Below are 24,070 nucleotides of genomic sequence, written 5' to 3' on the forward strand. Positions count from 1 at the left end.
TTCAAATGAGCTGAAAATTGCAGTTTGTTTTCTGTTGCGAAAATCGGCTATCAATTGTTCCCGTAGGAGTGAAGGAGTCTCATCAGATGACCATTTTTAGGATAATTGCTGCCATTCTGCACCTAGGGAACTTGGAAATCCAAGCGGAACGAGACGGCGATGCCTGTAGCGTATCGGTAGGTCACCAGCAAGAGCGGGGCACGTGGGGAGCTTTGTATGCTCATAAATGGGGCTGCGTTGGATGTGTTGAGCTTCTCAGCAGCATCCTTTGGTAGAAAACCCTTTTCATCCTGGTTTTCTTTGCTTTTTTTGAATAATTTCCTGGTTCATTTGTTTTTCCTGGGTGATAGTGCGTTATTTCTCCTCTCTAGCTGTCCCATAAGCAACATGATTCAAAGGTCACTTACCACCTTAAGTCCCAACCCATCTTTAACTTTTCCTGCTTTCTTAAAAGACTTGGTGCACAGAGTATTGGGGGAACGGTGACTCCCACCAGCAGAAGGTGTGATGCTCTACAACTGCTTTACTACAGGGAAAACCATGAGGCTGCTGCTTGTAATGTGGCCATCCAGTATTCAAAGGAGCACTGCACAGTTAATTAGCAAGAATAAATAAGGCTAAAGATGCCTTAGTGGTGGTTTTTTGGTTTCTGTGTTTGTTCAGGGGGGGGAAAAAAAAAGTGATTATATGGAAAATACTGTCCTGTCAATTATCATTGCATCCCAGACTGGGTCGTTTGTTCCTAATTAAAGTATTCAAATGGGTTCTGCGCACACTTTTAGTGGTACCCTTGAGATAATGTGGTATGCAATTAATTGGATGCTGGGGGTAATTTGCTTGGTATTTGGCAATGTGGATATGTAAAAGTGGTCTGCTCTGACAATGTTGAGTTCTGTAATGGAGTTCACGTTGTTTAATTACCTTCAGATGTAATTGCATGGTATTACATCAATCCTGTTACAACTGACTCCATGGTCAAAAAGGTATTAGAGCAAAAAAGCATCCTAGAGGTCTTTTAAAATGTATTTTTCTCTCCATTCCCGAACCCAGCCAGCTTCTGTACAAGCATGTATCTAACTGGAAACAATTTACTTCCTTTAGTTATGTGTTATTACACTGAGGAATGGGAAATCGATTTCTCATTGTCCAAAAGGCAGTGCCCGCTATCTTAGCGTAATAGAGACTCAGAACTGCCTTGTCTTAGTTCGAGGGGGGAAAAAAATACAATGCACTAGAGAAAATGAAGTTCACATTTCATTTTATTGATTATGCAAAACACAACCCCTTCTGGTAATGCATATTTTTCAACTTTGTTATTCAAAATGGGCTTAGTTTGTAAAAGGCATGGTGTAGTGGCTTACTCTTAAGCTTAAACTTGAGGCTTAATCAAGGTCGCTCTGAAGGAGCGTGTAGCTGCAGCTCAAGGAGGAGTAAAGTGGAGAGTGCTCTTTCCTGTTGGCAATCACCGTGGAAATCTACTCTTTATGAAGTTCAAGACCTTAAGGATAGCCAGAGCAGAGGAAGGCCATAGGGTGTACCAGCATTTAGAGCTCTGTGTGAGCTGTTGCACCCGTGTCCATGAAGACTAGCACAACTGGATGAGCGCTCCTCGCTCCTCTGTTTTCTGTCAACCACAGAGATAAACAGTATTTCCCTAGATAGGCATGAAATGCTGCTAACTTCTTGCACCGATCTGGGAACGCAGTCTTAAAACTCCAGTTTTGGAACGTCACCACCTGCTGACTTTGCTTCTTGTTGCCCCCAGAGCGAGGACAAGCACTTGAACAACTTCTGCGGCTTGCTGGGCGTGGAGCACAGCCAGATGCAGCACTGGCTTTGCCATCGCAAGCTCGTCACCATGGCAGAGACCTACGTGAAGAACATGTCTGTGCAGCAAGTGGTGAACGCCAGGAACGCCCTGGCCAAGCACATCTACGCCCAGCTCTTCAACTGGATCGTGCAGCATATCAACAAGGCTCTGCACACCACTGTCAAGCAGCACTCCTTCATCGGTGTGCTTGATATCTACGGGTAGGCGCGCTTTCTGCTTCTAAGGCTGTTAAATTAGTCCTTTTTAATTTGTCTTGCCCTTCTGGCCATGCACACTTGACCTTGGCTTGTGGTAGGGTGTGGGAATAATAGAAAGGGATGCAAAAAAGCACAGTCGTGGTGGGTGGTTTGCAGTTTTGAGCCTCCTTTAGATTTTGCAACCCTGACCGTGGAAAACAGTGCACGGAGATCTGCTTGAGCGCTGGCTTTTGGGATTTACCCCTCATGCTGTTCCCATTTGGGACTTCCGTCCTGCACACTGTTTAAAGCATCAGGCTTAAAGATGAGCTGGGGTAAAGGTGCAGATGCAGAGACCAAAGACTGCGTTGGCTCTGCCTGGGGTTGCTGCGGGGTTTGAGAAAGCTACTTTGCCTCTTCAGCTGTGAAACCGCTGCTGCGGGGCCCTTGTGCAGCAGGAGCTTTCGGAGGACTTTGGGAACCTGTGGCGGGGCAGGTAAGGTGCAAAAAGCTCTGGAGTAACCGAGGGTAAGGCTTGCAGCCTGCAACCTCAGGGGCAAGAAGCTGCTTTAAATTCAGACTGGGTACCAGGTACTGTCTGGTTGATCATCCTGGCACTTGAGCGCTGGTAGAAGAGGGATGCGAGAGTTGTATGAGTTCATTTTAGCTGAAGTGCTGCAAAGAAGCAGAAGATGGAGGAGAAAGGAGGCGGTTATGTCAGTTGTGGGGTGGAAAAGGAAAGAGGTCTTCTGGGTTTGTTGTTTTCCCTTCCCCTCTTTCAACACCATCCCTTTTTTGTGTCTTTGGGGAGCAAGGATGAGGGAGAAGTGGGACAGCAGTGACCTGCTGTGCTCCCTTTAATATATTAAGGTACTTGGTTGCCCCTGTTTCAGAGGGGAAGGTGGGATGGACAATTTGTAGCTGCTCCAGGAACCCATCCCTGACCCAGTGCAGTCGCTGTGCTTGCTCAATCCCAAATCTCATGTAATGGCAGACTCCTCGTAAGGTCTGTCAGATCTAGGTGAACCTGAAGTTCAGAACGAAATCCTGCCGAAGTGGGTCAGCGGCAGAAAGCTTTTATGGCTATAATACCTACACAGGTACTGAAATTGGATCTTGTGTATAAAAATTCCCATGGGGTTTCTACAGCTAGTGGTGTTTGGGATGTTGATTTTTAACATCCGCTGGACAGCCCCGGCAGCAGGAAGCATGCCTGAAGTCAGTGCTGGAGCATTGGCGTAGCCCGCTGCCTGCTCATCTCCATCGGCGACTGCTGCCGTACGGCAAGGCTTACAGGAACACTTGTACCGAGCGTGCTAAGAGTACGGTCCTCTTTGGTTTGGGATTTTAATGGGATGGTTTGAGATGGCGAGGTTGCTGTCAGAGGTTTGCAAGTGTCTGGGCTCTCTTAGGTATATAGCACAGGACCTGGAAGATCTTAAATAACCAGATGGGATCAGCACAGTCTGGTTCAAAGACTGTATGAGATGGAAAAGCTGTTTCCTATCGGAATCCCTACAAATAGAGATTTCTGCAGGCTGGAATGTGATAAATAAAGCTTTGAGATGGAGCTTTGCGGGGGATAGTGCAGAAAGCTGGACGTCTGAGTTACAAAATCAGACGCGGTCTTTCAGAAATATGAATAAAAGGAGACTTGAGGATAATGCTCATGAAAGATTAAGCTGGGCTTGAAAACCTGTTAGCGTGGAAGAAAGATCTCCCTCAGCTGCAGGGCTCCTGTGCGTCACGTCCAGCGCGTGGGCCAGCTGATGCTTTTATAACACTGGTGTCACCACAGAGAACAACAGGTTTTGGGTTGTTTTTTTTCCATGGGGACCTGCAGCTCCTATTGAAAGAGGCAGATTTGCAGGGGACGAGTGTCCGCACTCCAGGCTATAACACTTGTGTGTGAGTCCAGTCTCCTAAAGAGATCTTAAATCCCTTTTGGAAGGGGATATTGCTGTCTAAATGCTGAGTAATTAACAATGCAGGGACTTCGGGTGCTGGCAACCTGAGTCTCTGCAGTCCTTGAAAGCAGTTTGGTTCCCTAAACTCAGGTTATTTGGGAGTTTTAATGCATTCTGCCAAATATTGGGATTTTTTTTTTTTTCTTCCCCAAATGTCTATTGTTTTTAATTTTCCTCTGGGAGAAGGATTAAGCTCAAAAGGCAGGGAGCCTGCACGCAGCCTCCACTGCACGTCCTGGACATCCCGAGAGCACCTCTGTCCCGGTGCTCCTCGAGGAGCACTGTCCCCATGGGTGGGATTTCTAGGGACGGGTTCCAAGCCGAGGGTGCAGAGGCTGCGGGGTTTCTCTCCTAATCCTCTGGTGCTCGACTCCGCATCCTTAATTCTCCGTTAGCATTGGGGTGAGAGGGTGCAGCATTAAAAACCTTTACGTATTTATTGAAAGTGCGTCATTTGCTATAGAAGTGATACCGCAATCCATCTAAAGAGTGGATTCATGTGGCATTCCTGGACTTGGCTTGTTTTCCCTCTGCTTGCCATGTGAAGCGTGAACACCCAGGCGGCCAGCTGGATGCTGGACTTATTTATGAACTTTAAATATTTTAGTATAAATGCCGGTGCTGCAGTGGAGATACCAGTCGTGCGGCAGAATAGGGAACAGGACAAAAGCCAAAATGCAGCATTTGGCCCCCAGCGTCCACTCGTGAGAGCTGTCCCCGAGCTGGGATGTGCCTTCCCGGGAGCCGTGGTGATGGGTTGGAGCGCTGAACATGCTTATTTTTTGCACCAAGATATAATGCCCTAAAATGAATAGAAACCAAATGGCCATTGGTTTGCTTTTCCCATTAGGGTGTCATCTTAGCGTAGTCACTTTGTGCGGGCAGGACTTCCTGGTGAGGACAAACGTGAAGCTGGCGACTGAACTGCTCTGTCAATTAGCAAATTGCGCTGGCAGAGTCCCTTAATTAGCAACTTCACAAAATCTCCCTTGGAGTTGATGATGTACAGCTGTTCTGCCCCCGGACAGCACTGGCTGAGCGGTTCATAAATCACATCTGGTGTCTCTAAAGCAGAAAAAGAGGTTTTTTCCCCTCTTACACCCCCACTCTCATTGCGTTTTTCCACCTAGCTTGCCATACCTCTCCCTCTCCATTTTAATTAAATCTTTTCTTGCCCTGCTGCTCTGATCATGAACCTGCAGGGGTTGGTATTTCCAAGGAGACCCGTTAGTCGCAAGAGCTGAAGGCGCCGATCTGCTTGGCACGACGGCTGTGGAACCAAGATCAAGCACAGTGGGAGCTCTTCAAGGACACGTTCATCGCCGGGGCCCTGGCCTGTGTTTATATTAAACATTTGTTGGTCCCAGACACCAGATTTTGTTGCATTATAGGTTGTAAAGCTCAGTTCCTGGGATGGGGAGGGATTGAGCATCCTCTGCTTGGCACGGGCTGCATCAGCTCGAGGGGCAATGCTGGCCCCAGGGCAGGCGGAGGGGGAGTGGGTCCTGGGTCTCCTTCGAGGGCTGCTGGGAAGATAAAAGCACAAAAGTGGTTCCTTTCTCCCCTTTTCCATTGCCTTTCCCCAAGGGCTCAGGCATTTTGTATGGTGAGGGCATTACCACCTGGCGATACATGGGGAGTAACTGCATCACATAGATAGCAGCCAGGTCGTCTTCAGAAAGTACTAGAAATACTGATTTTTTTGGGGAAAAAAAAAGGGCTTCGTTTGTTTAGTGCTTTAAGACTGTTCTGCCAGCTCCTACAGCACCTATTACCAGAGCAATTATTTTGCTGTGCGTTTATCATTATGGCAGCTTATTCATTAAGCGCAGGGAGCTTTGCCACTTCTTCCCTTAGTTTAATCCTTACAGTCATGTGTCAGGTTTTTGGTTTTTTTTTTTTTTTTTCCTCCCACCTCCAACTGTGCCTTAAAAATAGAAATACAAATAACATAATTCCCCATGGTAGCTGAAAAATGCCTTTCTTTTAAGAGCAAGCCCAGCTCCTCTGTCTGTCCCTGGGCATCACGTGCTTCAGCCTCAACCATCCCAGGGGTTACGATGGCTTTCTGCTGCTTGCCTGTAGTTTGTGTTATTAAAATGGCATGGTTTTTCTTTTCTAATTGTGACTAGGAAGCCAGTTTTGATCTTGGTTTGGAGTTGGCCAGTGGCCCGTGGAGGGGTAGGATAATGTTTCTGCAAGGGCAGCTTTTGAAGCCCTGATGAAGAGGGTGATCACAGAAACCAACACCAGACTCCCTCTACGGAACGTGTTGGAATTGGAGCTGAAAGCACCGTTTCTCCCTCTGCCTCCATGAACTCGCTTGCTCACGTGTATCTAATTTTTGTGCTATCAGGGATGCAATACAGAGGCTATAATTACGAATTTAACACCTTCTTTTTCCGCTCTATTGAATTGCATTAAAAATACCATGTTGGGTCTTTTAAGGCAGCAGCAACTGTTTCTCCATTACCTTTGCAGTGAATATATTTGGACTTAATATTTCATAATATTTTTCCCCGAGAGGCTGTTACATTTCTCATCTCAGACAGCACTACTGGGTGATGGGCAGGAAGCTACAGTCATACCGAATATCTCATCTGTGCGTAGTAGAAGAGACCTCTTGAATCCCTTGAGTTGTGGCAAGGAAAGATAGACATTTTGGGGAATGAGGAATAAAGTGTAGATCTGGGATAGGAGGAATGTGAAGAGACGGTTGAGTAAGTGGTGTTTCCCATCATGCAGATGACACCCTTGCAGAGAGGAGTAGATTTTGAGACGAAGCAATGCTTAATGCTGATTTATTCATTGCTTTGCAGGTTTGAAACTTTTGAAGTGAATAGCTTTGAACAGTTTTGTATCAACTATGCCAACGAAAAGCTCCAGCAGCAATTCAACTCGGTAAGGTCAACTTGGAAACGTTCCATAAAACTTAGAAGAAAATGTATCCAGGTGGGATTATTGTATGTCTAACTTCTGCTTAATGACATTTACCTGCAGCCTGGCCGGATCGCATGGCCAGCGTGAGTGTAGTCCGTGGGATACCATCTCTCCCGGGCAATGATTGTGCATTGGAATTGCACTAAATATTCATACCAAGTTGAAAAGGTTGCTTGGTTGACTGATAAGCTTGATACTGGAGGCAGGTTTGCAAATGGTTTATGCAAAAGTTCACTGATGGTTTTGAATAAGTAGAAAGTTTGCCAATTTTTTTTTTTTTTTTTGGCGTAGTTTGAATCCTAAACCGCAACCTGGATGGTCTTGTGCCGAGTCCCCATTTCCAGTGTGAGACAAAAGATGGGTGGAAACATGCCTGTTTAGTGTGGCTTAAACCTCTGCAACGAAAATTCTGTATTAAATAGCAGGATTGGACATACTCCCTGTTTTTCACTTGGACATGCCTCACAAAAACCTGAGATTCTTCTATTTTATTAGATACAAGCACTTACCTGCACTGGAAATGAAACCAGTAAGGGGTCATCTTCTGCTTTTGTTGTGAGCAGGGAAAAAAACTACTATTAATTTCAGGATAAAAGGGAAAACTTGTTAAACTTGAGCAGCTAAGTATTGCGGAGTAGTTTTGCACTTTGAAACCATATCATATGCATGGACATGAACATTTGCAGTATATCTAATGCATCAGATCACTGCTGCTAAAAATGAAAACTAAATTATGGGTTGTATTTGCACTACTCATATCTTACTTAGTATATCCAACTATCACTACTGAAGCTTATAAATTCAAACTCTGAGATGACATGTTTGAAGAGATTTTAAAAAGCTGTCTTTGAAGAAAGAAGTGCATTTGAAAAATCACTTTTTAATATGCTTTGTGTATCTCAGAAATAGCCAGAGACAATTTATCTGCTTGGGCAGAGGTCTGAGATATATAAACCATGCAAAGATTTTTTTTTTTTTTTTTTTTTAAATGAGAATCTACAATAGAAATGTTCCTGAGTCAGTTAGATACCGCTGCTGCTATCTTCTAGGACGATGGGTGCTCTTTGTGAAGCTCTGCTCACAGATGGGGGCACATGTGCTCAGCCCTGGCGTGGCTCCCAGCTTGTGAACCTGCTGCAGCTCACTCATTTAATCAGCAGAGTCCTAAAGGAGAGGGATTTTTCTCAGGCCAAGAGATATGTGTCATTGTCATTTCAATATATGGCTTCCACCTAGATGTAGTGACAGCTTCAGTCACTTTCTAGTGAAAGTCATTTAAAGCCTTTTTTCTTTTCCTCCCCTGCCCCATGGTTTCCTAGTGTAAAGCTTTTATTTTCCTTGCCAGAAGCTAGATAGTGTAAACGGCAGAGCCTATACAAAGCTGTACATGAGGGCACCTAAAGCTTCTATGGCTTCTGGATGTGTTGAGGGAATACTCTACTCCAGTGGGGAGGAGTGGGTGAACGGGGAAGGGGCTGGTGCTGTGCTGGCTGGGGTCACGGTCAGTAACTCTGCTGTTTTTCCACTCTCAGCACGTGTTTAAGCTGGAACAAGAAGAGTACATGAAGGAGGGAATCCCTTGGACTCTCATAGACTTCTACGATAACCAGCCCTGCATAGACCTTATAGAGGCCAAACTTGGTATCTTGGACCTACTGGATGAAGAGTGCAAGGTAGAGAGGATCGCCCACCTTTTTGCTGGCATTTTTATTTTTATAAAAGGTTAAAGAGTGGGCTTTAACCTGTGGTAGCCTGCAAGACAGTAAATGTCCCCTTTCATGTGCATGGCTGGGGTAGGCTGTTGGCATTTGCTTTGCTTTAGGACCATTGAGAACCTCCTTGGCAGATGTTTGCTACCAACCTGGGTACCTGGTCTCACCATGCATTGCCAGAACTCATGTTTCTGGCCTGGCTGCACATAGGCATAGCCGTTGCTTGTGACTTTCGATTTCTTCAGTGTTATCCAGGGGCTGGAGTTCCTCCCTGTCTCAAGCCTTGTTTTGTCCCAAGGGAAACCTGAGTCCTCTTGCGATAGCTATTTGGGGTAAAATCGGTTGCATTTAGTGTACAGACTTCAGATGCTCCAGCATCTGAATTTGTGCTTCAGTGGCATTGGCATATAGAAAAAAGCAAAAGCATGTCTGGGAGGGTCTCCCATTTGCTTAACCTTGCAGCGTCAAGGGACATCAGCCACATACTGAGGATTTGCTGAAGTTGATGCCAAGCTCTGGCTGACTCAGGCAGGCCTGGATTTCACACAAGTTTTGCAGAAGACCAAAATTGCATGTCCCTTCTGCTCTTTTGAGATAGAGAAACAGGAGCCAGGGATGACCTGTAGAAGTGTCTTCAGTTGTGTAGGATTCTTGTTTAGCCATTCCTTCAGCATTCTTCTGTTGGGGTTTGGAATTGTGTCTTCCCTCAGCTTTTCTGAGTTTTGGGTTTGTGGTGGGTTGGGTTGGGTTTTTTTAAACCAACCTTGTAATGTTGTGAGAGTAGTTTGCTGTCTTTTATCATCTGTCTCTCATAGCAGCCTAAATTAAATCTTGCTTAAAAGTTGAGTAGAAATGCCAGAACGGCAACCCTTCATGAGAATCCATAAGACAGGTTGGACTCCGTGTTCACTCCTTGTTCAGTCATGAAGTATCAAATATATGTAGGAATGAGAAATGTAAGACGGGAGATTTTCTTGGCAAGTTGGGATGTCTGTTTTGAAGGTCTTTGTTGTGAAGAGTAGGTGGAAAGTCCAGAGTCTTTAGGTATGGTTATCTCAACAGGAGAGCTCAGTGATGCTGTGATAAAAAGGGCTCCTACGCTGGGCAGAGCAGCTCGTATCCCTTCCAGTTCTGGTGTCTGCACAGCAATGATGATAAGGAAATGCTGGAGAGAGTGTGGCCAGATCAGGGCTATAAAACATTGTGATACTGAGGATAAAGAAACTTGAGCGCTGCACATGAGTGGTTGTAAGTGATAGTGGGAGGGTTTTCAGACCCTTTGACACAAAACATCCCTAGCATGCAATAGCTAAAAGTTGAAGTTAGACAGACTCAACCATGAAAGAAGCCTTTTTTAATGCTGAGAACAGCGTGGTGGAAGGGGGTGGTGACTGCCTTCCTGCTGGACGTGGCTGCCTTGTGGAGCCTCAGCCTGGTTTTGCTATGGTGTGATCAACAGGTTGTCTTTGGGAAGAGTTTCCATCGAGACTTAGATGTATTCTGCTCCAGGAAATGTCTTACTGATTGTGGAAGGGCTTTGAGGGTTTCTGAATGAGAGCAGGGAAGGGTGAGGCAATGGGTGGTGGGAGAGCTGAAGCAGGGCAGGGAAGGGGCCCCTCACCAGGATAGCCAAGGTGATGAGAAGGACACAAGGAATTCTTGTTGGCTCTGTGGGTGTGGGACAGATGCATTGGCCTGAGGGCAGGACTGTAATGTTGCATCAGAGGGAAAGGTTTTGGATCTGTTATTTAGTGTCCCTGTTGGGATTTAAGGAGATGTATGACTTGTCTGGAAGTGAGGTGAGCTTCCAAGTGACTGCTCTCCTCCATGTGACAGGGCTGCCTTCCCAGGCATGATGAGGCTGTCCCAACCTGCACAGCCCACCAGCTCAGCCCTCGTCTGGGGTACAGACACTCCAGCTATCTTTGTGATGAGCCGGAGTTGGGGCTTTGCCCTTTTCAAATCCAGTCTTGGGAAGACTCTTTCATAAATGAGAATAAATTAAATTTAATTTGATGCCCTTAAAATAGCATCTTAGCCAGTGCTGGCGCAGAAGGAGGTCAGATTATTTGCTTGATATTCAGCACTGTTTCATTTGGTCTCTGCGCTGTTAAGCCCATTAAATTCTTCAGGCTTGAATCGCCTCCTGGGTGTTTTGAAGACCATAAAGAAAGTTTCCCTCGTGCCATATTGGCCAATAACGCCCTTTGCTCCTCTCTGAAGCACCTAGCACTGGTTGCTGCTGGTGACATTGCATTAGACGGAGCCATTCCTATGCAACAGCAGGAATATGGCCAACTTTGCTGTAGATCTGCCTGCTACTACTTCTTTTCATCCATGCTTTTTTTAAATGAAACACAAGATCTATTCCCCCCCACATCAAATGCCAATTATCTGGGTATTTACCTGTCAGTGGGGAATGCTGTCATTAGTCACAGGCCCTTATTATGGGCCCCCTAATCAGCTCTTTTATAATAACCTGCAAGCGTTCTCCAGCTTTGTGAAAATTTCAGCAAAGCGTGTCAACTGAAAGCACTGGTTTATGGATAAAAACCTTCACCCCCGCATCACTGGCAGCAGCATTTCACCTCTCGGGGAGAGCCAGCCACGGTGGGCGCGGGACCACAATAGGGTAATTGCAAGTCATCTCGTTAGCATGTACAACGGTGAATAAATATACTCCGGGACATGAAATGGCATCGAGGGGGTCCTGGCAACGTAATGAAACGTTAGTGCAGATGCAGAGGGTTTGTGGCTAATGTTCTCGCTTCGCACAATGGATGTTTTTTTAATCTTTAATGTGAGGTTGGGGAGGGGGTGGTACACGCTGAAGCACTTCAGCTAGAGAAGGTCATAGGCCTTTGGTGCGTAATGACAGTCTTGTCACCATTTAGAGAAGAAGGGGACCAGACGGGGTTGAAATGGGAATCAGCAGTGAAAGAAGGCTCTCGAATTGAGGTTGGACTTTCAAGGGCTAAACCTGTCTCATGAAAGCAAACAAAACCCCTAGCTCTGAAAAAAGAGGCCTTTAGGATATGTTTGGGTTTGGGGGTTTTTAAAGAGCTTTGAGGTCTTAGGAATTGGAAGCTCTGGTAGAATTATTAAGGTTGGAGGGGGCTCCTGGAGGTTATTTGGTCCAACCTCCAGTTACATCCCTGGTCTGCCCAGCAAACCTCGTAATCTCCACAGGTCTGTGACCTTATGTCCTCTGCTAAGTGACCTTGGAGTCCTCAAAGAGCCTTTTTCCCATTTCCTGCACTGGAGTGTCACCTGCCTGGATCTGGAGCTTTTAGGACCTCTTTATTTTGCTTTGGTCTAAAAAGATGCCAGAGGAACAGCAAGAGTTCAGGTCCCGTGCACAGAAATGGCCTTGGCAAGAAACCAAGGCCACCGCGACAGGCGCAACATTGAGGTGCTGTGGCACAAACTGATGAGCTTGAAGAGGAGGGAAAGGGGAGAAGGGCATCCAGGAGAACCTACCTGCTGGTGAGCTGTGAAACGTGGAGGGAGTCACCGTAAGGCCAACAGTGGTGGTGGGAAATAACCTGGGATAAGAGCAGAGCCCTTGAGGAGAGTAAGGAGACCAATGTAGAACCCATCAGAAGACAGACATTAAGGGAGGGAGGCTGTCTTCTGAAAATCCAGTCGTGGGAAGTTGGGAGGGCATGTGGAAGACTTGCTTGGATGTCTGGGATGGCTTTTGGGTATGGTTGGCCTTGTTGGAGAGGGAATGACTTTGGCAGAGGGGACAGCAGATTTTCTAGGAAGACTTTGAAGGCTTTGCAGTTGGAGGGAACACATGAAGAGCAACTTCACTGCTCTGGAGAGGAGCCAGCTGGGGCTGGTTTTTCAAGAGACTTAGGTTATCCTTGGAGGAAATTGAAAATTCTGTAAGAAATGCAGTCATGTCTCTTTACCAAAGCTGGATGAGGTGTCCTGATTTTCAGGCTGAAACTGCTTGCTTTGTGCGAGTGCTGCATATCTTCCGTATACTTCCCAGGTGTCTTTCAGGAGTACAGTCTGAAGTTGCTGTGGATATCCAGGTTTCTCTATAAGGTGTCCTGCTGCCTGGCTGCTTTCTTGCTTTTGCCTATGCTGTTGGGATGGGAGTGGGAGTGGAAAACTTAATGACAAAAATTTTTCCGTTAGCATGAAGTGCATCTAAAAGGGTTTGATCAAGAACAGGCTGGTTGGAAGGGTTGATGTGTCAATCACGGCATTGTTGTCCAAGATAAATCTAATAAATTATGGATCTTAGTGAGATTCTTTCTGCTGAGGAGCACTGTGACCCTGCGGCTGCCAAAGGGGGATGTGTCTAACAAAATCCACAAGCTCCCTCATGTTCTCAAACTGTCTCGTGGATGCATTTTGTGTTTTATGGCACGTTGCCATCATGTTATGCTGTTAATGTGCCAAATGCATTTTCTAACACTGTTGAAAAGCTGCTCTTTAACCTTTCCTGTGTCCTTCTGTCAAGTGCCAGAAACACTCAGGTCTGCTTCTAGCAGACCGATTTTCAATCCCACTTGTCTCTGTGCATCTCTGTGAACTTGGGTATCTGAGCAAATGTGTTTTCCTTGTCTGGATTTGTTAGGTTTTTTTTGAACATCAGAACTCAGCATGTTGCCTTCCTATGCTGCATGGTCCTGTCCACGGGGATTTCTGCTCCATGAGCAGATATGCAGAGGTGGACCTCTGGGCTTTTCTTTCGGGCGGACCGCCTAATCCGATGGCAGAATAACCGCGCCTACGTCATGCTGTCAGCTTTTGTGACTTTAAAATCAGGCACATCACTTGTACTGGAATGTGTTTCTAGAGTGCTGAGGAAGCCTGGGCTCTTTTCAGGCTTTAAAATGTATTGGAGTGATGAGAAAAGAAATAAAAATGTAAATAGCTTCAACTGTGTTTTCAGAGGGTTGACTTTTAGATCATTAGGTTTGAATGGATGTTCATTGCTTATCCACTTAATTGTCCTTCTGTTGGAGGTGATGGTGGAGGGAATCCCACCCTTTAGTCCAAACAGCTCCAAACATCTCCTCGGCTGTCTGGTGGTCATGGTGGGTTCCTGACCCTGGGACGCTTCTGATACAAAAGCGGTGGACTCCAGCCTAGGGGCTGACCCTGGCTGTGCTGGGTAGGTTTGATTTCGGTTGCAGTAGCTCCTGGCAGCTCAGAGGATGGAAAATGGGAGGTGACCGTGGCCGGGATTACGTTGCCCGGATGATTTTATGCAGAATGATGGGCAGAGGGACAGTGAGGACAGATGAGCAGAAGCAGTGACCTTGTGAAATTACTGGTCTAAGGTTTTTTCTGTTTAGAGATTTCCATGCAATACTTGCAAGGCTGTCAACTTTCCTCTTTCCCGTCCCCTAAAAAAGCCTTGCACTGATGAGATGGTCTCTAAATAACTTTCTCACTGGCTCTGAAGGTCTTAAACTGCCAAACCAATACAAAAAGCTGTTATAATAGTCCAGATAATGGCCCTGTTAGTTTTTTATCTCCAGGAGTTGGTGCCTATCAGGTGCTTCTCAGGCAGCTAAAAATACCCAGGCAGCACAACGATGAGCAGAGAGTGGTGCGGGTACGGTGAAACCCTCTTTCTGGGAGGCAGGAGCGACGCCTTTGAAGTTCAGCTCTGAGATAAGCAGGTTTTTCAGCAAAGTGGATGGCCTAAAACAGAGCTGGTGCAGGATAAACGTGCTCTCTGCAGCATCAGGTGGCTCAGGTGGCTGCGGGGCTTCTGCTCTGCACCCATGGCTCAGTCCCGAACAGGAGAGACCCTAATGATCGCTCCAGAGAGAGTGTTTTCATTGGTTATATTTCATATTTGTATGTAAAAAAGAAACTCATCTGCATTTATGTAACTCCATCGTTTAAATATTCATGTCTGTCTTGCATAAATAAAATGTGTATAATTGCATAAATAAATGCCTTTTAATATCTATTTATAATCTATACTATTTCTGTGTGTATCCATAATTGGCTACGCTTACAATGGTAAAACGTAAAATACTTCTGGGATAGCACGACTTGCATGAGTAGCTGCTGCATTTAATTCAGCCCCTTCCCCCAGTTAACAGGGGTGGGCAGGAGCAGCTCATCCCCGTGTCCAGAACCCTTCTGGCGTGTTTTGGCTTGCTGCCGTGAAATCACAGGCTGTTTCAGAGCAGCATAAAGAAATATTCATCATCTGTCTCAAGTTTTCCTTCTTACTGTTTGCTGCCCCTATTTCCTCTGTCACCTTTCATATAAAGGTCTGCGTAAAGACCTGATGGAAGATCCAGAGCTTCCCCTGACGCTACGCAATTGGTTTGTGGTTTCTAGGCTTTGCCCCGTCTAATTTTAAATATCACCTAACACCTTCCTTCTGACTCTTCTCTTTTTTTCTAACCTAAATAATCCAGTCAGCCATTTTTTGGTTAAAGATTATGCGTGTATACGTACGTGCAACCATTGCTGTCCTGTTGACGGTGATGGAAGGTCCACCAGCCCATGCCTTTCCCATCCCTGCCGGGCAGGCAGGAGGGATGGGGACAAACCCCATCAGCTGTGGTCCCCAGCCCTCAAGATGTAACAACTTCACTCCTTGTTTCCTTTGGCTTTCAAGAATTTTGCTTTGTGTCAAACTTGTTGCGCTGGAAAAGTATAAAATAACAAATATTTACAGCCATCCTGCTTTCCTCAAATGCCCGTACGGTTTTTGGAAAGTTGTGGGGGTTTTGGCCGGTTAGCAGAGAGGGACCTAAAACATACCCTAAAAAATTGAGTCTTTATGGGAATTGTAATCGTGAGAGTAGCAGAAGTTACAATATATTGTCATATGCTGCTATACAGCTATACGTGCTTACAAAATAATAAACCAAAACCAATATTTCCCCCCCCCCGGTCTTGGCAATATATTGCATTAACTTAAGTTTACAGTGATTTAGTGGGTAAAAATTGCAGGTGCTGGGTAGGAAGGTAAGTGACCCCACCCTGAGCCTGCTGAGGGGCAGAGGTTTAAGAATTATCATTTTATCATTATTTTAATATTTCAAAATTATCATTATTACTTTAAATTAAATAGAACCTCTTGATTGTTGTCTCGGGTGGCAGTTTGTGAAACTATTTGGTCACCAAAAATTGCATTAAAAAAGTAACTTTGGTGCCTGAGCCATTAATGTAACTTAAGTGCAAAAATACTTCTTTAATTAATTTTTTTTCCTGCAAGAGCTGTTCTGGCTGTTGGAGCAGAACCAGCATTCAGGTGTTTTTCACTGGAAATGAAGTTTTAGTGTGTTTGTCAGGAATGTATATGAAAATAAAATAGCACACGTTCCTAGAACTGGGGGGTGGACTCTGTGGGTGTTGGTCTCTTCTCCCAAGTAGTTAGTGATAGGACGAGAGGAAATGGGCTCAAGCTGTGCCAGGGGAGGTTTAGGTTGGAAATTAGGAAAAATTTCTTCACGGAAAGGGTGGTCAAGCATTGGAACAGGCTGCCCAGAGAGGTGGTGGAGTCCCCATCCCTGGAAGCTTTCAAAAAACGGGCAGAGGTGGCACTTGGGGACATGGTTTAGTCTGGTCTGTGCTTGATTGGTTTAGTGTGGCCATGGTAGTGTAGGTTTATGGTTGGACTGGGTGATCTTAAAGGGCTTTTCCAACCTAAACCATTCTATGATTCTATGACTTTGTTTCTCAAATGTTCCTGTAGCCCACATGGACTACGGGAAGCCCACAAGAAGGGTTCCTCCGAAACCTCCCCGCACCTCCTTTACATGCCTGACCACAACTTTTTGGTCCATTTTCTCCCCGTCCAGGTTCCCAAAGGCACCGACCAGAACTGGGCGCAGAAGCTGTACGACCGGCACGGCAGCAGCCAGCACTTCCAGAAGCCCCGCATGTCCAACACCTCCTTCATCGTCCTGCACTTTGCCGATAAGGTAACCGGGTGCCCGCTGCCTGCGTTGGGACTTGTATGCAGAAATGGGGAATGCGTGGAGGGAAGGAAGAGCCACTCGAAGGGAAATTAGTTTATAGCACTGGCGAGCTGCTTTTTGGTGATAGGGATGCCTGGTTGGCAGTAATCTCGGTTGGGCGCTCACATCTAGATTAGCTTGGAGGACTTCAGCCTCCGAACTATTGCGCTAAGCTTTAAATAGTTGTGCTTTCTAGAGTAGAGAAAAATCCTCTTTCTCAAAGCTGCGGTGAAATGAATTTCTGTAAGGGCAGCTTCACTGCAAATATATTGGAAGAGGGAATTATTTTTGAAGAGCGGGAGCTGCGAGCATCAGCGCAGCATGGTGGGGAGAGGCACGTGAGAGGTGACCCTGGGCTGATCCCCCCCTTTTGAGGGAGAAGATGCCAACTGTGGGTTCTGAATCCCAGTGTCTGGTGCTGTAGGGTCTCGTCCTTGGGCTCCAGCTTCATTGAAACCCTGATGTGACAGGCGTCGCTCATAGCAAATAAGAATCTTAAAAGCTTGCAGTTATCCAAAACACGTGTTTGTTAGAAAGGAAAATGTAATGCCAACCTGGGGACGTGTCTGAGGAGCCAGATGACATGTGGAGGCTGCGATCCTGTTACGGGTGCTTCTCCTAACCAGGCTTGCCCTGGATGCAAGCGGCACTTTCTATGACAAAGGTTGATACTAGCCTTTCCTTAGGCTCCTGGTTTTGCACGTGCACCCCTCACAAGTTCTATTCCTTTGCAAGCTTTGCCTTTTGTGATCAGTTATTTCAGCCAACTTCAGATGTAAAAAAAAAAAAAAATTTCCTTCTGTCCTCTCAAAAGTCTTCCTTTGCACCTTGACTCTCTGCAACAAGAGACCTGCAAGAGATGTAGTCAGGTGATCTTTTGAGGTTTATTGATTAGCTTACAAGGAGTTCAGCAGTGAACACAAGAGCACCTAGAGGGACTGATGATCCTTGCATTTTTACCCCTGGTTTCCATGGAAGTGTGGTTGGGTCCCACGCAGAGCAGTTTAATGGCTAAGAAACAATTTGTGTTTGTGTTAAGGATTTTGCTGTCATTCAGATCCACTTTCTTTGATAAAAAGTGACCTTTAAATTCCAGTTCTTCCCCCTGCCCTTCTCCCTCTCAGGTTTTTAAGGTGAGTTCCAACAGTTAAGGGTGTGGTGGGACACAGCACCTTGTCCCTGTGCAGTTGGACTTTACCCTCTGGACTTCTTCCTTTGTCTCCTGCTAGGTGGAGTACCAGAGCGAGGGATTTCTGGAGAAGAACAGGGACACCGTGTACGAAGAACAGATCAACATCCTGAAAGCCAGCAAGGTAAAAGCAGCAAGTCGGGAGATAATGGGCACCACCGCTTTCCAAAGTGTGAGCTTCATGCTTGCATTTCTGTGCCGTGCCGCAGCACGGCATGTACGCAACAGCGTATTGCAAGCAGATGTGTCGCGTATCCAGATTTCTCCTCTTTGTGCCACCTTCCCTTGGGTTTATGGCTGGGTGTGACCTTCCATATGCCACCCTAAATAAGGAGCGCGATGAGGAATGGAGGAAGGATTATTTTTAGGAGCGTTTTAAGCGGGAGTTGGTTCTTGCCAAAGTAAGAGGGATGAGAATGGGAAATTAATTGAGTGTTGTCGGTGGCTTGCCCTCTGTCTAAGCAATGGATTCACACAAAGATAGCAAAATGTGCAATTTTCTCATCCGGGGGCTAGTTGCGAGTAATAACTGTGAAGCTGGGTTTTAATAACGCCCAAATCAAGATCTCCGTGTGTTTGGGAAGCTCACAGCTTTCCCAGGGTAAAAACTGGGCATGATTAGAGCTTATTAGAAACGCCAGGTAACCTGCAGGAATAATTGATGCTGTATGATGAATTATTTAGCCAGTGCTGAACTTGCTGTTGGAGGCAGTGCTGCAGAACTGGCGGTGTCTGATGGGGATTTCTGTTTGACTTCTCCCCGTAGCTACTGCGGAGTAGGTGCAGAGGAGAGCTGGTACTCATGGGGGTAGTGTGTTGTAGAGTGGGGAGGATGGTGCCACCTGCAACTTGTTCCTTAAAAAAAGAAATTAAAAAAGTGCAGAAATGGGTTTAACAGCAGCATCACCTCCTCTTCTCTCTCTTTCTCTCTCATATATAAGGACCACAATATAATATCAGAGCGGGCTGGGCTTTGGTTTAATAGGAAAAAACCCAAACCTGCTCTTTGCAGCTGCTTTGCTTGGCCTTAAAACATGGAGTTTCTTAAGCCATTGATGTGTATGCCTCAGGACCCAAGATTTGGGCTTACTTGGCCTGCAGACCGAGCTAATGCTCCTTGGGATCAGGTATTAGGACCTTGTGAAGTCACAGCGGTGGCTCTGTAGGTGACGCCAAAATCTGCATTTGTGATTCAGCTTAAAACACTCTCAAATGCACGTGGCCCTGAGGCTCTTTGGGTGATAGTTTGATGAACTTCTGCCTCTGGGCCATTTCTTTAAAGGCGTGGGAGTGGTGGCTGTCATCAGCCCGTGCCCATGCTGTGCTGTCCCGGGAGGAAGAGCAGCGCTTCCCTCGGCAAGAACATCCTCACCCTCCTCCTGCAAAGCCTCCCAAACCTGATCTTCTGCTCCTGCTTTCCCTAACCCGTTGGGCAGCAGATTCAGTTATCCTGATTTTTTTTGCCTGTCGCCTGCCAGGTGCCCTTCATGGGTATAAACAAATAAAAATCTTTTTCTTTTGCTGTGAAAAGCAACCCGGTTTCTCTGACCTTAAAAAGAGCAGCATTGGCAATGCTGAGTCTGCCGCTCAAATGTGCTAATTTGACTAAAACTTGAATTTGTGCTGCAAAAGGCTGTGCTGTGAAAACTTTGTCCTGTACTTGGGAAGTGTATTCCAGCTCTCGGCATTCCTCTTTGTATTCCCACTAAAGCGATACACAGGGCAAGGGGGAATGCTGTCAGTTTAACACAGCGAGGACTTAAACACCTCTCCGTCAGCAAGTGCATTGCTGATGAAGCGCTCCCGCCGAGGCAGAACTGCGTTCTGCTAATTAGGATGCAATTACTGCTGTCAACAAGTTGGTGAAAGAGACTTTATAAAGCAGCTAATTAGTTTTGTTAGTGCTGGTCAGCTAAAACAGTTGAGACCTAATGTTCTTTGAATCAAGGAAACCGATTTGTATACTGATTGAAAGCATATGGGCGTGCTGTTAGGATATTATAATTCAGTTCTCTATAATTACAAATAATGTACCAATGGTTTCGACTCTGCAAGTTGGGAAGGAGGGATCTGTCCTTCTCACTTATCCCCCAGCATCCATGGAATAGATCCTGGGCTGCCATAGATGGTCCCAGTTACACCAGTTTTGCTTTAAGCAAGCTGAAAGCTCACCTCTGAGATTCTTGTTGAGCGTTTAGAATCATAGAATCGTTTAGGTTGGAAAAGTGTGGACTTGGTAGTGTAGGTTAATGGTTGGACTGGATGATCTTAAAGGTCTTTTCCAACCTAAATGATTCTATGATTCTATGACCTTTAAGATCGTCCAGTCCAACCATTAACCTAACATTACCAAGTCCACACTAAACCAAGCAGGAGCAAGCGCTCTTTTTGTTAAAAGCCAGCGGACGGAGGGGTTCACGGCACTCTCAGCTATGCGTTGAGAAGTCATTTTGAAACCTGAAATGACAGCCCGGGGTTTCACCGCGTTGTCAGGCGTGAGAGAGTAAAGCGGAGCCTGTGCTGGATGTCTTCCAGCATCAAGCACTGGCCACCCAAACATCCCGTGTTTGCAGCAGACAGCACCCAAGACAGTGACATGTCATCGAAGTAGAGCAGCTGTCAGGATGTCTTTTTTTGGGATAGAGGGTTAGGCAAAGAAGGTACGAGCCTTTATTCTGGTAGGAGTTGCGTGAGCTGAACAGGCTGCCCAGGGAAGTGGTTGAGTCCCCATCCCTGGAGGTATTTAACAGACCTGTAGATGTGGTGCTTAGGGCCGTGGTTTAGTGGTGAGCTTGGCAGGGCTAACTTAACGGTTGGACTCGATCTTAAGGGTCTTTTCCAACCTAAATGATTCTATGAAAAGCTGTGAGTATGAAGCAGATCCTTAGCAGGCACTGTCTTGGAGCCTGCAAGCAATTTACTAATGTAATGCGAACAGTTTCCTTTCCACAGCAATATTTAGGCTGCCGTGCTAGCAAGCTGCGCGAACAGCCTGTGGAAGAATTCCTGTGTCAGTCCAGGGATGTGGCAGAGAGCCAGGCAGCCCTTTACAGCATGGGGCTGTCCGGTAACGTCTATAAAAGTGGTAAACCCCTGCACTATTCCTGGGATCTTATTGGAAATACACCCAAGCTCAGCTTTTGGAGGAGCCTGGGATGGAGGGAGGAGTGCGGTGCAGTGCTCCGCTGCCTCATGTTGGTGTTTTCGCGTGGACGTGTCGAACACGGCGTGCCACGGGCAAAGGGAAGTGTGATGCTGGTACCCTCTCCCACGGATGCTCCGGGGCAGGCATTGCTGGTGGCGTGCGTGCTGCTGGGGCTGGAGCCCAGCTCAGCTTGGAGATAAGTTGAATCCCACCTGGTGACAGTGGGTTTTTTTACATTTAAGAATTTTCTGTTTGAATGTAAGCACAGCTGTAGCGGAAACCAGCGTGGGTGCATAGCTGGATTGGAGATGTGAAAATTTAACAGCTCTGCTAAACAGACTGGATTTATTGTGAGTTACTTAGCGTTCAAGTTCCCCAGCCTAATGCAAATTTGAAGATCCTGCCCCTTAAAAAAAATAGCATTAACTGCATTTGCCAGCTCACCTGTTCTCCCCCTTATGAGGAGGAAATGTTGCTGCTGGCTTGCCAGAAAGCCCAGAGTTCAGAGATCAGAGGAGCTAAATGTGGTGCTTTCAGGGCTGCAGAGCGGCGGTCCTGCTGTCACCTTGCTTGTTCATGATGAAATGCAGGTGATTAGTGAGGAAGTGCTGGTGTCTCTTAACTGCTGGGAAAAGCAGGGGTGCCTCTGGGGCTGTGGTGAGAGCAGGCTGCTGCCCGAACTCCTGTGGAGACCCCATTCCTGGGGGATATGCTGTGCGGGCAGCATCCTTGCTGCCATCAGGACTGAATGAGTAGCTCGAAATGAAGCCTGGGAGCAAGAGTCACTTCACATTCAGGAGGTTTTGTGCCTTGGACAGTGTGTCAGTGATGCAGCCTTTCAGCTAGCCGTCCTCTTTTTTTCACTTGTTTGATTTAATGTGCACATTTCAGGGCTTGATGAACTGAAAACCAGAATGGCCAGTGGTCCTGCTGACATGGTTTATGTAGGCAACACTTTTTGATTTCACTTTATTGCCCGTTTTTTCCCTTCCTGCTTTAAGATGGGGAAAAAATGACCAGAGCAATGCAACTGAGGTGGGTTCATTCAGCAAAGAGCAGGGCCAGAGGTGCTCAGATGTTGTCTTTCGTTTTAGTATCAGATGGTAGCAGACTTATTCCAAGATGAGAAGGATGCTGCAACCAGCACTTCCATGGCAAAGGGAACATCCAAAATCAGCGTCCGTTCTGCCAGACCAGTGATCAAAGCTGCCAATAAGGAGCACAAGAAAACGGTGGGGCACCAGGTAACGTATTATATGAGCGGGTTGGTCGACGGCAGGGGAATGGGGCAGGTGACATTTTTACAGTTCAGATCTTGTTTCTTCAGTTCGAAGCAGAGATAAAGGAAAAGCTGTTGGTGGGGGGAAGTGAGGAGACCTTCCCGTGACCCATGTTGAGGATGGGAATGGTGTGGCTGTTGCATTTTGGGGACACCTTCTAGCTGGAAGAGAAGGCTGGAGTAGTCTTGACTGGAAGGAGTTGAGACATGGTCTAAGGAGGGTGGAGGCCACTCTGGGATTCCCTGGACTGTATCCCAATGTACTGTGGTGCTCATAAATTGAAACAACTTGAGAAAAAGAGCATTTCTTTCCCCTGTGTGGACAGTCAAGCAGTGCAACAGAGGCCCAGAGAGGTTGTGCTTTCTCCACCTTTGGAGATTTTCAAGACCCAACTGGGTGAAGCCCTGAGCAAACACTTATTGCTGTTGTACATCACCAAAGCTGGAAGCCCTCAACCCATCAGTGTCTTCTCTGAATTGCTCCTGCATGTGCTGGGCAGGTGGGGAGGTTCACGCTGTGTCACATCCAGAGGCTGGCACCGCTGGTGGCTTCTTGCAGCGCCTGCCAACTTGGGTGCATGGAACAGCACCTTCACCCCTCTTCAAGATGAGCGGTTTTGTCTTTCAGTTCCGCAACTCGCTGCATTTGCTCATGGAGACTCTGGATGCCACCACCCCGCATTATGTGCGTTGCATCAAGCCAAATGACGAGAAGCTCCCCTTTAAGTAAGTGGGCTTTCAGATGAGCAAATGTGTTGTAGTGACATTATAGCGACAGAGCGTGCTTTGGACTTTCCCTCTTGCTAAAGAGATTGCTCCTCTTGTGATGCTGTTCCCATAACTGGAAGGTCCCCATAGTTTGCTGGAGTCGCTTCTCTTGGGTTTCATTATGTGGTTTTTGTGCCCCTGAAATGAAGACTTAATGCCTGTCCTAGTAACTCGTACATACACTCTGCTAACATTGAGCATCCTTGCTTTGCAATAATGGGATCTTTGTACAATTTCATCTTAGAATTGTTTTGATTTTAAATGGTTATAGTACTAAACAGTGAAAAGTAGCAGAGAAAGAAATAAAAAAGTGGAGATAAGTAGTGTGCTTGCAAAATGGCTTGTAAAATGAACAAAAATGTCTTGGTTGTTCCAAAATAAATGTGGGAAAAAAAAAGTAAAGACGTGAGTTGTATCAACTTCAGGCAGGTTTCCAGGTGAGTGAGCAGCTGAAGCAAAAAGCCAGTCTTGATCTTCCTCTGTAGTGCAGAAGTGTATCGCAAGCTGTGAGTGTTGCGAGCGAATAGCTGTTAGCCTTGTTTGACCTGTTAATAATGTATTTGTGCCCAATTTGGTTTCCTGTTACTCCAAAAAAGCTTTGGCCATTAGTATGCAGGGACCTCACAGATCTTCTTGTGATGTCTTCTAAAGGCCCTGGCATAAACTGCAGGTGGTGACATTTAAGAAAGCAGAGTTATAATTGTGACCTGTAAGCAGGGCTGCGTTGCCCTCCAGCTGATCCAATGCAGTCTGAGCGCTCCCGGTGAGCACGGTGCCACTTCGGAGTGCAGAGAGTGCTCCAACAGCATCCTGCAAAGGAGAACGAAGCATCCATCAACAGGCTTACCCTTGGTCATGATATGCTGGTGGCTCCATATGTGCCAGAAAGCTTCCCCAGCTTGGCTCTTCTCCCCCTGCAGACAGCAAAGTGAACAGTATTGACGGTTAGAAGACATTCAGGAACTGGCTTATATTTAACTGACTCATTAGATGATTAGTTAACAGCTCTGGGGAAGGCGATGTTGGCTGTTTGTGCTGGGACGGCAGTTTCTGTGGTCTGTCCCACCAAGCCAGGAAACATGAAATTGCTACTCTCCCCTTAATTGGT

The 24,070-nt window shown here is 46.4% G+C and overlaps 1 protein-coding gene across 1 annotated transcript in view; it reads left to right on the forward strand.

Annotated features, from left to right (window-relative positions):
- The window catches only part of MYO5B (myosin VB), a 130,540-nt gene that overhangs the window by 42,241 nt on the left and 64,229 nt on the right, over positions 1–24,070 (forward strand). Inside the window, exons 10-17 of the mRNA XM_009491437.2 lie at positions 67–176; positions 1,766–2,031; positions 6,794–6,875; positions 8,447–8,587; positions 16,423–16,545; positions 17,811–17,894; positions 22,010–22,159; positions 22,823–22,920. Coding sequence (XP_009489712.2) covers positions 67–176; positions 1,766–2,031; positions 6,794–6,875; positions 8,447–8,587; positions 16,423–16,545; positions 17,811–17,894; positions 22,010–22,159; positions 22,823–22,920 — 1,054 coding nt within the window. The remainder of the gene's footprint in view (positions 1–66; positions 177–1,765; positions 2,032–6,793; positions 6,876–8,446; positions 8,588–16,422; positions 16,546–17,810; positions 17,895–22,009; positions 22,160–22,822; positions 22,921–24,070) is intronic.

This window comes from Pelecanus crispus, chromosome Z (genome assembly GCF_030463565.1).
Source record: "Pelecanus crispus isolate bPelCri1 chromosome Z, bPelCri1.pri, whole genome shotgun sequence".
Classification (NCBI taxonomy): Eukaryota; Metazoa; Chordata; class Aves; order Pelecaniformes; family Pelecanidae; genus Pelecanus; species Pelecanus crispus.